Source organism: Anoplopoma fimbria, chromosome 13 (genome assembly GCF_027596085.1).
Source record: "Anoplopoma fimbria isolate UVic2021 breed Golden Eagle Sablefish chromosome 13, Afim_UVic_2022, whole genome shotgun sequence".
Lineage (NCBI taxonomy): Eukaryota > Metazoa > Chordata > Actinopteri > Perciformes > Anoplopomatidae > Anoplopoma > Anoplopoma fimbria.
In genome coordinates this window covers 18430045-18443165 of record NC_072461.1, presented here as the reverse complement: position 1 = coordinate 18443165, position 13121 = coordinate 18430045, and the positions used below count along the sequence as shown (strand labels likewise).

General features: G+C 39.3%; 2 protein-coding genes across 2 annotated transcripts; both read left to right on the top strand.

Annotated features, from left to right (window-relative positions):
• The first annotated feature begins 22 nt into the window (after positions 1 to 22).
• Positions 23 to 2764, top strand: LOC129101699 (uncharacterized). Its single transcript, XM_054611602.1, has 7 exons — positions 23 to 297; positions 410 to 584; positions 718 to 788; positions 878 to 1051; positions 1132 to 1229; positions 1847 to 1912; positions 1998 to 2764. The coding sequence occupies exons 1-7, from the start codon at positions 282 to 284 to the stop codon at positions 2139 to 2141; spliced, it is 744 nt and encodes a 247-aa protein (XP_054467577.1). The 5' UTR covers positions 23 to 281; the 3' UTR covers positions 2142 to 2764.
• Positions 2765 to 5186: 2422 nt separating this feature from the next.
• Positions 5187 to 12972, top strand: hps4 (HPS4 biogenesis of lysosomal organelles complex 3 subunit 2). Its single transcript, XM_054611047.1, is given in 14 exon segments — positions 5187 to 5208; positions 7260 to 7476; positions 7985 to 8075; positions 8231 to 8374; positions 8466 to 8573; positions 8848 to 8964; positions 9487 to 9581; positions 9677 to 9749; positions 10145 to 10269; positions 10348 to 11002; positions 11210 to 11336; positions 11692 to 11709; positions 11712 to 11802; positions 12151 to 12972. Coding segments are annotated over 13 exon segments (1848 nt in total). The 5' UTR covers positions 5187 to 5208; positions 7260 to 7444; the 3' UTR covers positions 12323 to 12972.
• Positions 12973 to 13121: the final 149 nt, after the last annotated feature.

Genomic DNA, 13121 nt, shown 5'->3' with positions numbered 1-13121 from the left:
GCCGAATTAGAAAATCCTGGGTTAACAAAGCTCGCTGATAACTACCTACATGACACCGATTGTCCTTTGCCCGTTTCCGTCGATTAGGTTAGGGTTAGTGATTAATGTGAGTCGTGCCGTGACTAAACCGTACAGTATTTAACGATCGGGTTTATTGCGTTGGACGACCGTGGGTGAGGATTTGATTACTAAATCTAGCATTGAAACATCTCGGATAACTGCGCGCACCCGCTCCATCACAAGGGGAGAGCAGTCGCACGCGGAAACCCGGATCAGTATAAATGAACACAGAGAGAGGTGAGGAGACCCTCTTCATGATCTCATTAAATATACAGAAACAATAATCGTTTTACACTCCCATACATGTTTATTAACAGTTCCTTTATTTTTGTGTTGTTTTTTTTAATAGATTACCAGATGATGAAGAAACAGGAGAGGGCACATTTTTTCAGCTCTAAAGAGCAGGAGCTCATTCTGAAGTTGTATGAGGAAGAAAGAGAGATATTGACAGCAAAATCAAACACTACCAGTGCCTCAAAACTGAGAGAAGAAGCCTGGCAGAGAATTGCTGATAAAATAAATATGTAAGAAGTTGTATTCACGATAGTGTGTCTAATAGAACTTGGTTTAAATGATTAAACACACTTATATTTTGACTTTCCAATAATATCCCCATCACTGACACATAACCATTTATCATTTTTCATGACTTCCCAGGGTATCGGACAGCGGCTACCAAAGGTCGTGGCAGCAAGTGAAAGTCAAACATAAAAATATAGTTCAAACAGGTAACCTGGTTTCGTGCAAATCTACGTTTTTAATGAAAATATTGTTCAGGGGAGTGTTTTTTTCACCTCTCAAGTCTATGCTCACTCAGCAAAAAGAAGACATGTCGAGGTGATGAGGAATGAAGGGGGGTCAGCAACCCCATCGCTGACCTCTGCAGAGGAGGATGTGTTGCAGCACAACAACAACAGGCTGAGAGTGGAGGTCCTCCCAGGAGGGGCTTGTATTGAGCCACTGACTGGATCTGAAGGTTCATTTATTAGTGGTAGGTGAATTTATAGTCTGGATTTATAGTCTTATAGAATTTCCCCTCATCTAACTCCATATTGGGCCCCACCCATACAGTCTCAGGTCATCCTGTCCTCCTCTTGCCTGTAACAAAGACTGAACCAGAGAGCCTAAGCAGTGATGAGACAGACGTCAGTGACACTCATTTTGAAGGGGTAAGTGCTTCTGAACATATTTTTTCTACTGTCTCTAAAAATAACGTTACCATACAACAAAATTGCATTGTGAATTATGTTTTCAGGAAAATGTATTTTGTCGTAGATTATGTTGGCTTTTGACGAATCATAATTTAATAAGTCCGCATAGGGAGGAGGGAGGGTCAGAAAAGCCCAGGACTGCTGTTTGTGTCCTGTGTGATCCATGTATTTTTTTTTACCTAAACATGAGGTTTAATTTGTTTTACTTCATTCACCCTTAACTCTTTTGTTTATATGTTTTTTTATTATGTGTGTCTTGCACTGTGTTGTTGTTTTATTGTTTTATTGTAAATGCGGCAGATCAAATCACCCCTCTGCGACAAATAAAGGTCTTGAACTTGAACTGAATAACTAAAAGTAGTTTTGTAACTTTTTTTTGTTTCAATTTACAATATTAACACGTGTTTCAAAGTGTTTGAAACTGCAACCGTAATCTCGGAGAAGAAAAAGTTTCTCCGGATAGTAATTGAGAGTGCAGTTTAGTTGCATGGGAACGTTATATTTTAAGGAGACAGGGTTGTTTTTAAACCATTTGTCTTTTGAGCACTTAACATATAAATTATTTTTTGTTGTAGGACTTGCACAGCTTCCACAGGAGGGACCACTCATCTTGTGCTACAATTGGTGGAAGAAGTGCTGAGGTGGGTTTTATTTCAGTAGTGGATAATGGTAATGACAAAGAATGTGAACAATATGAGCTCATGTATTGTGTCTTTTATTTTGCAGAGGCAGAAAGAAGATATAAAAGCCCTTTACTGCTGCTACCTCAAGAAGGAGATAGAGAATCGTGACCAACAGATGGCATACAGAGCACTTAAAATGAGGAAGATGGAGAAAGAAATTTTATTACTTGATAAGCAGCTGATGTGACCATGCAAAGAAATGCTTATATTTTAACTCACTATTATAATATGTTAAAACAATGTTTGATTTATTCCTGGTCTGACAATTGTGATACACTGCTTAAGTCACATACTTTATAATGTATAAACTCTTCTGTTGGGGAGGCAGCAATGTCTTTTGCAATTCTGCCATTAATACGTGTCGGACCCTTTCTTATTGTTGCAGTATTGCACTGTGCAACTCTACACAAGCAGACTTTGACAGTATTGGAATCTTCCCTTTAGTCGCTCACATGTGATTTCAATCCTGTTATTGTTTGCCGCAAGGTTGGCTTAATGCCCAGTGAGACTTCAGGGTCATCCTGAAGATGTGGAGCCTCTGTAGAGGCTTTGTGTAAACCCTGTGCCCAAGAAGATTTTTATTATCAAATGAGTAATCGTGCATTTACATTTGTACAAAGTACAACAAACTGTACTCCAGCACATTGGATTTAAGAATGAATGAATGAAACAATGAATGAACTGTTAACATCAAGACACTAAGTATATTTCACATTTGGTTGCAAATGCTGAGTTGGGATTTCAGTAAGTGAAACACATTCTTACTTGGATTGAGATGCAGGTGACTTGGCTATTCAAGAACACGTTTTGGTTGCCTTGTGTGTATGATTTGTACACGTTGAGTAATCACAGATAATGTGAAGTAAAAAAGTCTGAACTAATTCCTGTGGCATATGGTACTTTATTCTTTTCACTAGACATAACAAGTATTGCTCTAAATTATGAGGCTAGCTGTTCATTTTCACCATGGAAGGTCTTTATATATTATTTCTTGCCAAAATAAAATGCCATTGGTTCATATTCATTTTTTAAATGTATTCATATAAATTATCAATTTTAGTTCATTTATTAGTGCAAACACTAAATCTCATATAATTTGTCACCTATTGCTTGGTTTTAGGTCAAAACACTAATAGTGCCCCGATATCAGCCCTTCATCTCTAAGCAATATGAATATTAACATACTTATTTAACATAAAACTTTAACCAAGAGGCTTTTAAATACAAATTTACCATAGGGGAAAATTTCCTACAGACACCTATTTAAAAGTTACTTTTACTTAAGGTTATACATGATACTATGTTGGCACATTTCAGGCCATCACAATTATTAAGAAACAAACAAGAACAGTAAAGGTGTTGCAGTAAAGCAGAATGTCTAATGTGTTTTTTGTGTTAATATGTAACAAAGTATGCAAAATGTAACTGCTTTGATTACTTATACTTTTGGAGATAAATTTTAACTCCATAAAACACTTTGGAGCTCAAGATTTCAATACAGATTTCCTCCCACAATGTTTATATACCAGCTGAAATACCAGTGTGCCTTTGTCTTTGTTCACCTTTTTTAATGCTCTGGTCGTCCCTGGTAACCTTGTGTTTAACATCACAAAGCTATAAATTGTGAATAGTTCCCTCGGACAAAGTTACATAAGATGTCTAAATTACGCAATTCTCCACTTTCTAACGTTACATGCAGTCCCTCCTGTTTATCACCTGTTGCTGTGTGGTGCCAAAAAGTGATCGTCTCCCGAAAACGGATTGACGTGACAGTGTGCATGTAGCCTATATAGCCTTGGTTATAATTTCCACAATGATGGGTTGCACTGTCATGAGCTGACCTGGAATTGAGACATGGAACTTTTTGATCTTTTATACTCTGCTTGTATATCGTTGTGACAAACCGTCATTCTCAAAGTTCTTCAATTTCTCTGCCTGTCCCAGGTGGCAACACCCCCTGGGATAAGGCGGCATATAATACCAAGACTTTTGTAATGTATGTGGAAAAAAGGCATAAAAAGGTCATGGTATAGTATGTCCAACAAAGATTTAGTATACTATGTCTACTAAAGTCATTAAAAAAGTCATGGTATAGTATGTCGAAAACAGTCAAACAAAAGTCATACTATAGAATGTCGTAAAAAGTCATAAACAAGTCATAGTATGGCAAAACAATCATGGCATAGTATAACAAAAAAGGGCCAGTATACTATGTTGAAAAATATAATAAAAAAAGTCATAGTACAGTCTGTTAAAAAAAGCAGTGAATACGTCATAGTAAAATGTGTAGTACAAAAACTAAATATAGAATTTGGATTGGAGTATTGGGTACAAACCTCTTTGTTTCTTATCATCGTGCTTGCAGGGGTTTTCTACGAAGGCTGCAGATTTCAATTGCTTACGTAACTGGTGAATTGATGAGTATAGTTTAAAGTATAAAATAAATTGTATGTCGAAAAAATTTCATATTGTCGTGTTGAAAAAAGTAACAAAAAAGTAACACTATTGTATGTTGAAAAAAGGAATAAAAAAGTCATAGTATAGTATGTCAAAAGATGTCATACAATACTATGTCGGAAAATGTCATACAATAGTATGTCGGAAAATGTCATACAATAGTATGTCGAAAAGACTCAGTGCACTATGTGGAAAAGAATGAATGTAAGTGCATAGTGTAGTACTTTGAATAAATTCATATTATAGTATGTCGAAAAAAGTAATGATATAGTATGGTGAAACAAAAGCATAAAAATAGTATAGTATTTCAAAAATAAGGTCATGGAATAGGCATAGAATGGTTAGTTGAAAAAGAAATAGAAAAAGTACTAATAAAACATATTTTTAAGCCATAGCATAGAATCTGTAACAAATGTGTCAAACAGTTACAGCAGGCCTACAGTATGTCAGATTGGATATCAGATTGGATATCTTCACTTATTATGTATTACTAACTAACATGGCACATTGTGCATAATATGGTCCAGAATTATTCAAGTATTCACAATGCTATGATGAAATTAATACGAGACCAAGCAGGGTTTATTAGCCACTGCAGAGACCATTTCCTCCACACAATAAACTTAAATGTTTGCCTTGCACCATTTGGTTGCACTTGACATAAGCATGGTTTCTGGGGGACATGGCCCCCTTGCCTCTACCCGTAAATGACGCCCTTGCTGCGGCTCAGAGCGCTCTGCACTCCTGCACGGAGGTTTGGGCATATTCAAGATGGCGGACTGCTTAGTGACTTCTGGGTGAGCACATTTCACCTCCCACGTTAAAGATGCTATCTAGGATACACACCTGAGGACTGACTTCAGAACAGAGAGGGCACGTGGACAGATCTCTTCTGGTGACATTGGCTGACAGAGCTGCGCGCGGTCACGCCGTCAACTTCTGAAGGCATCCTCAATGGAGCATTGAGAAGAGGATTCACTGTGAAGGCTCCACAGTGAATCCTCATCCTCAATGGAGCATTGAGAAGAGGATTCACTGTGAATCCTCTCCTCAATGGAGCATTGAGAAGAGGATTCACTGTGAAGGCTTCACAGTGAATCCTCATCCTCAATGGAGCATTGAGAAGAGGATTCACTGTGAAGGCTTCACAGTGAATCCTCATCCTCAATGGAGCATTGAGAAGAGGATTCACTGTGAATCCTCTCCTCAATGGAGCATTGAGAAGAGGATTCACTGTGAATCCTCTCCTCAATGGAGCATCGAGAAGAGGATTCACAGTGAAGGCTCCACAGTGAGATGTACTGTACTGTGTAATGTACTGTAAGCAGTCCCGTGTCATTTACATTCAATGGAAGCACATGTGACATTCCCTGAATATTAAATTTTTCCCTTCATTTGAAATAAAAGCATGTAATTGAATCTACAGTACCAGTCAAAAGTTTGGACACTCCTTCTCATTCAATGGTTTTTCTTTTTTTCTACATTGTAGATTAATATTGAAGACATCCAAACTATGAAGGAACACATATGGGATGATGTGGTAAAACAAACAAATGCTCAACAAACCAGAATATGTTTTATATTTTAGATTCTTCAAAGTAGTTGAATGAGAAGGTGTGTCCAAACTTTTGACTGGTACTGTATGTTTTCCCTTCATTTGAAATAAAAGCATGTAATTTAATCTACATATAAAGCCGAATTTCTAGTAGTGTAATTATGCACAGTATCGAGAAGTTATAGTGTACATGTAAGAATTACAGTGGCTTCTATGATCATCCAGCTACCCTGGACCTTTGGGGTCCCTTTGAGGTACATAGTTTAGTTTAGTTTTAGTTTAGTTTATTTGCACAATTGAAAAATATAAAAAACATAACATTGATAAATAATATTACAGTGCAGGAAGAGGCAGAAAGCCCACTGGGTTTATTTGAAGCCTCCACCTATATAATATTTTAAAAAATCACAATACTATAACGAATACAAAAAGAAAATATTATAATATATAATATACATATACTGTACTCTAGTAGGCTTCATTAAATAAGATAAGACAAGATAAAATAATCCTTTTTTAGTCCCGCAGCGAGGAAATTTCCAGGATTACAGCAGCATAGGTTATAGTGCAAACAAGAGACATAGTAAAAGAAAAACAAGATAATAGAAAATAAAAAACAAGCATTATAAATAAGCAATAAAAAAACAGTAAAGAATCCACAATAACTGAAATATTATATGTACAGGCAGAAAAACTATTATAACTATAATTGCACAGTGTATTGTATATTCATAGGCTTATGTACAAATTGATGGTACTTGTCCGTCACCAGAGTATTTCCATACTATGTATGTCTGACAACTATACTTTGAAGAGCAAGATTTGACATAGAAAGAATAATCATATCATAAAATATGATCCATTGCTCCTGACTGAGATATCCAAAAGCAAAGTTATAGCTTCATTTTTCCTCCTGCGACATTAAAATGTTGTCTGCACAGTAATTCATCAGTTGTTATGCAACATAACCTGTGCATGTAATGTTTTTCAGGTAGTTGAGGTACTTATAGCCTGCTTAAAGCAACGTGTGTGTTTATTCTACTTATATGGCTTGTTGTTTGTTTCTTAATGGCCACTAGTTTGTCCCTGTGAGCGTGCCGTACTTTCACATGACTTCCACTAATGGTACGTGTGACTGACTGACCCGCATTCCTCAAGTGGCATTAACCCTGTCAAACTGACTCAGTTTAGTAGCAATTAAGCGTGAACAGTGGATGAAGAAACTGTCCATCGCTGTGGTTTATCATGGTGATATTTTATATTCTCCATCTTTTTGTTTTCCGTGCAAAACAGCTGATAGCCTGCGGTGCGTCGGAGGAGGAGGATTTGTAACATCTCTCTCGGAATCGCAGCTTGAAATCTTCAAATCTACGTTGTTTTTGTTTTGTTTGTGTGTATCTTCAGTCTTCAGTCATACATGGGTTTAGGATAACGGATGAATGAGCGACATCTAGCTTTTCTCTGCGCTTCTCTTGGTGATGACTGAGCTCATGCTGCCAGACTCAAGAAGGTAAGATGTGCTGAGAGACCAGGTTCACTGCAGCCACCAGCTTTCTGCAGGATGTGCTTGTTAACAGTCACCTCTGCTCACTGGTGTCTGTATTTAGTGAAATCAAACCACTACTCTGATCTTTTGGATGTGCATTCTCTGTCTCCCTCTAAAATGGAAGTAATACTGATTTATTATTATTGAACACCAAACATACTACATGCACATTACTATACATGGGCAGCCCACTAACTAACAGATATTTCTGCTACACCTGGAACATCAAATATGCTGGAGCATCACAGTGTTTGGCATTTGGCTTTTCTTATCAAGTATATAAATGAAGGGATGGAATGAAACAACATCCTGTTGGTTAATTCATTATTTAATTAAGCAGATTTCATTAATTTATCCGGTCAATGTGCAGGGAAATGAAACGCACTGCTCTGAAGCCTATGACAACAACCGCATCTGCTTTTTAGCCGTTACATGAATCATTTAAACATTTCTTTGTGCGTTTCTTTTGCAGGTGTAATTATTTCTTCCTTTATGATGGATCCAAAGTCAAGGGAGAGGGGGATCCTACGAGAGAGGGAATCTGCTACTTCTACCCTGAAGAGGTTTGACTCTCAGAAATGATTGCATGTTACACGTTTTGTTGGAGTTTGTCGAGTATGATAATGATCACCTAATGCTTCTTTATGTGCTTATATTTTTACCCACAGTTTTTTAGTTCTGTAATCTCAAAGTTAGTTACTGTTTGTATTTCCGTCAGACCCCTTTAGATAGGCAGGAGCTGCTCTGTGGTCAGCTTGCTGGCACGGGCCGCTGTGTCTCTGAACTTTCCTCCTCCCCTGTGCGAATGCTGAGGCTGCGTCGCAACAAGTTTGCCATCCACATGAAAGATGACTTCTTTTGGGTGAGTGAGCACACAGGTGGTTCAGCTGCAACTTTTCAAGATGTTTCTGACTTTTGTAATTATTTTGGGTATCTCTTTTTGTTCCTCCCAGGCTCTGGGCTGCTCAGTGGAAGTCCCCACCATCAGCGTCCATGAGCTCCTGGATCAGCTAATAAACCTCTTTTGTTTCTACCATGGCTCTGTCCGACGGAGCTACCAGGTGCACTCTTCAGTTGCCTAGTTGTCTTATACCAAAGTAGCCTTGGTTTTTATCTGGGTTGTCCCACGGAGATTAAGATTATATATATATTTTTTAAACAACATAAAAAGGCAATCTACAAAAAATGATAACTCGCATTCAAAACAGAAAATAGGCAATAATTCAGTTTCAAATCAGTTACTATGATTGTTTTTAATTTATTTGGGGGAATTCATTCAAAATTGTGTATTTTAAAAGTTGCATATTGTAACTTAATCTTTGTTTTGCACTGTAGCTTAACAGTCAGGAAACTCTGGCTGGTCGATGGGCGCAGTACCTCTCACACCTGCAGTCAGGATCCTCAGAGCTTCATCACATCTTCACCTGCTTGAGAACCATTGACTCAACTAATGTACGTACAAAATGATCACAGTCACAGTTCCACAATTGCTTTTCTGATGCTGCTGCTGCTGCTGCTGCACACAGATGGTTCTCAGACAGGATATGACTATGTCACAATGTCCTGCAGTCTTGTGTAAGTGTTCAGTATGTCTTTGCAAACTTTCTGCAGAGTCATTGCATTTAGAGAATAGATTAAGATTGGCACAAACTGCCAACTAAATGTGCTATTTTTTTAAGCATATTTTGTAAAATTCAACTGTTGTACAATTCTTTAGATTTTGCATAATACACTGAGACATGCCAATTCTGTCACATTATACAATAGATGACGCAGCATAATACAAATTCATAATCCAACATCGGCAGCATAATACAAATGCATAATCCAACATTGGCAGTGTCTTGTATTAGTGTCTCTTGGTGTAACAACTGAACTGATAAAGTTATTCTCCTCTAAATTGTATATTTATCACCTTTCACTGTCTGTGCTTTACATGAACTGAAAGGTAACAATTTGAATTCTTGTCCCAAGATTGACCCACTTCTCCTGCTCAAAGCTGCCCTCATTCTCCAGGCCTGTCAGCGCTGCCCTCTAGTGTCAGCAGGCTGTATTCTCTTCAGAGGAAGGTGAGCTGACATTTTGACTCTACCCACCTGTTAGCGGGATAGCTTTTGTAAATAACCGGATTTGGAAATCTCCCTTATCTGCTTTTTCTCCTCAGAATTGTGAGCACACAGATGTCTCCAGAGCTCACAATGAAGGTGATGGTTCATGAGAGTGAAACATACACCAAGGTAAGATGCAATGGCAGGACTACATTCTGAATTAAGCTTCTCTCACTAAGAGCCCCCCAAACAGTTCTGTATTAAACACTTGAAAGAGTAAACTAAACTAAATAATAAAATGGAAAAAAATATCGTACTTTGCTGAGAACTTGACAATTACAGTAATTTGGAATACCAACGTTTTTTTCCAGACATTTATTAAAGACACATTACAGACAAAAAATGGCAAAAATGCTTATTCACTTTATGCCCAGAGTTTAATGAGAATATTGATATCACTTTCATGTGTGTGAGTGGTATTGGTTATCCAACTTTTGAAAAGAATGCCAATTTGGATATATAAAGTGTTGAACTCTTCCTTTACCAATAAAAAGTCTCAAGCGAGTGTTTTAATTTTAATCCAGGCCCAGAGGTCCAATGGAGCGGGTCCTTTCAGCTCATTTGGTGGTGCTGTCAGCTCCACAACTGTGTTCCTGACCATGTCTGAACTTCAGTATCTGCAATCCGCCCCTGTCGACAAAGATTTCAGGTAGCGTCTTCCCTCTCTGAGTTTCTGTAGCATTTCCCAGAGAGTTTTGAGTGCCTAAAACTGTTTTTTATCCTCCAGGTCCCATTCTACTCCACACAAAAACCGCCACCCAAGAATGACCCGCCTGTCAAGAACGTTATCCAACACTCCCTCCACTGACTCAGAGCCATCTGATACAGGTTCCTCCCAGTCTCCCCAGAAGGTGTCCTTCAGTCCTTGCTTGTTGGACAGCTCCGTGTTTAGCCCAGATCCGTCGCAGAGCCCCGCCGATCCCCCACCGCAGCAGTTAGAGCCTTCATTCCCGAACGGAAAACACTCCCCTGAAGCCGAGGAGGAAGTGCTGGAAGAGTCATATTATCACAGTTTTCCCAGCAGCGGAGATGGAGTCAGTCAGATGCATAATGAAGGAGACAGCTCATTGTTGGGAGAACACTCCCACCTAAATGGAGGCGGAGGAGATGGAGACACAGCTTGTGGGACAGTGTTTGACTTCAGAGGGGCTGAGGAATCACATGACGATAACGTTTTGGAGGAGGTCGGCAGAGGTGGCTGTGGGGAGGTTCAGGGCCAAGAGGCAGAGATACCAGCTCCTCCCCAATCTGGTGCTTTTGACAACCCAGAGGAGTGTCCGCTGATTCCCATGACGCTGTACCTGCACCGGGTCAAAGGTTTGGTGCTGGCTCTGCTGGTGGAGCCTCACCTCTTGAGCGACACAGCTGCTATGGAGGAAGTGGTGAGAAACAAAGTGAACCTTAACAATAATTTCTCTCATTTTTGTCAAATTGGGATATTAAAAGTACAACCAAAAGAAGCTTCATGACACAGCTGATGTAACACATACCAAATGTCTACCTCAGGGATCCACCAGCTGTACATGAGTGCACTTCATTTTGCCTTGGTAATGCTAACACATGGCTCTTCCTCTATGGTTTGTTCCCAGTATCACAGCAGCCTGGCGTCACTCAATGGACTGGAGGCCCATCTGAGGACCATCTCTCCAGGGCTCCCCGGCGCTCCAGGACCCTACATCTTTGCCCACTTTGACTGCATTCAGAGCACTCTGACATGTGAGGCTCACATAACACTCTAAACTATCTCCATTCACTCCTAGCTTCTCTTGTGTTTACCTTAACTCACTTTGCATCTTTTTTGCATTTCTAATATTTCCTGAAACCTCTGTCTTTCCCAGCTTCCCACTTTTCACTTTTCTTCTAGAGTGAGTATCATCTGCCCCACTATCTCTACACGGGGACTATGGGGGGATGGGGGTGGGGGGGGTGGTGGTAGTTTATATTTGTCTTTGCATGCGCTAACGGCTAATTAGTAAGACTGTGATCAGCATTCCTTTGTGCAGCAGGCATGCATGTCCAGGTTAATGTGCCACTGTGGCACTGAGTCTCTTGTTATTGTGTGTCACTGCAGCCAACCTGTCTGGTCGACCAGGGGAGCCCCGGAGCGTCCTTTTGTGAGGGCCACATCACTTCTTCACTCACATTTCTGTAACACTGAAACTCTGCAGGAGGCTATTATCAGGTCAGTACGGCAGTGACTTGATGATGGTGGTGATTGGGGAGGGTGTGTGGGGTGGGGGGGGGGGGGGGCAGGGTGGTTCTTGTGCCTTTCATTGCTCCTCAAGGCGAAGTCGGGGGTGGGGGTTGGATCCGTCAATTCATCTGGTCTATCATCACATCCTACCAATCCCTTAATATTCCCTCTCTAGATCCTCCTCTAGATCACACTCCAACAACTCACATTTACTGGAAGAGAAAGTTCTATTGCTTAATGTCTCTTTTATTGGGGGGGGGGGGTCACTTTGGCTCCTCTGTACTACATGTCTTCATCCTACACACTTGAAATGTAAATGTGACATTTTCACCACAGGAGTGCCGGAGCTGCTGTGTATGGAACCCGCAGCGTGGCCCAGGAAACTTACTACCAGCAGCACGGGGGATCACTAAGGAACTCCGGCATCCCTAACCACCAGGACAGTGCTTTCTCGCTCCCCGGCAAGGCACGGCAAAGACTACTGAAACACGGGGTTAACCTGCTCTGACGGGACAGCGTCGTGGCGTCTGCTCTCAGTGTTCAAGACGAGCTGTTTTTTTTCTTAAGATATGAAGAGCTGTCCTGTGAGTAACCTTAAAATCAACGGAGAAGATCAGAGAATATGATATAAAGCTTACTCTGGTCTGTTGATGCTGTAGTTTGACTATTTCCCACAGCAGATTGTGTGATATTAGCATATGCTGTGCTGTAAAAACTTAAGCAACTCATATTAATAGCAGGAACTTTGCATTTTCTAAATTTGTATTATAACTATGAATGTCAGAGAGGACGGTTATAGTTAAAGTTATGTAGTGAAAGTTTTGTTAACGATGAGGTTTCAATCATAGTTTCAGTTATTTTTTGTGCTTGTATTTTTTCTGTTATGCTCAAATACATTCCATTTTGTATCTAGAGACACGGTTTTGCCAAATTAAGATCCTGTTAACACACTGCACACATTTTGCAACCTTTTCACTTTGCAGATATTTTCCTTTCATCTTAACTGGAGCAAAAGTAAAAAATTCCTCTTACATGTATTTATTCATTTAATTGGAAATTTTGACTCAAGCCAGGTTAAATCTTTGTACTATTTAACTGCATTTTTACACACTCGTACTTTTACTTGTTGCACTTACTGTAAAACTGTATTGGTTTATTACACACATTTAAAAAAAATAAATAATCTAAAATAGTTTTTATAAACATTATTTATTTTAAATCAACTATTTGTTGGCATAAAAAAAAGTGTTATTTAACTATTTGGTTATTAGATCTACGGTTTTTTTTTTTCCATCAAAAGTGTCATT

What these genes read in the sequence shown, in the direction of transcription:
- LOC129101699 (XM_054611602.1), top strand. An exon ending in TGAAGGTTCATTTATTAGTG is followed by an intron (nt 1,052 to 1,131) that starts GTAGGTGAATTT and finishes CCACCCATACAG; the next exon opens with TCTCAGGTCATCCTGTCCTC. An exon ending in TTGGTGGAAGAAGTGCTGAG is followed by an intron (nt 1,913 to 1,997) that starts GTGGGTTTTATT and finishes TTTATTTTGCAG; the next exon opens with AGGCAGAAAGAAGATATAAA.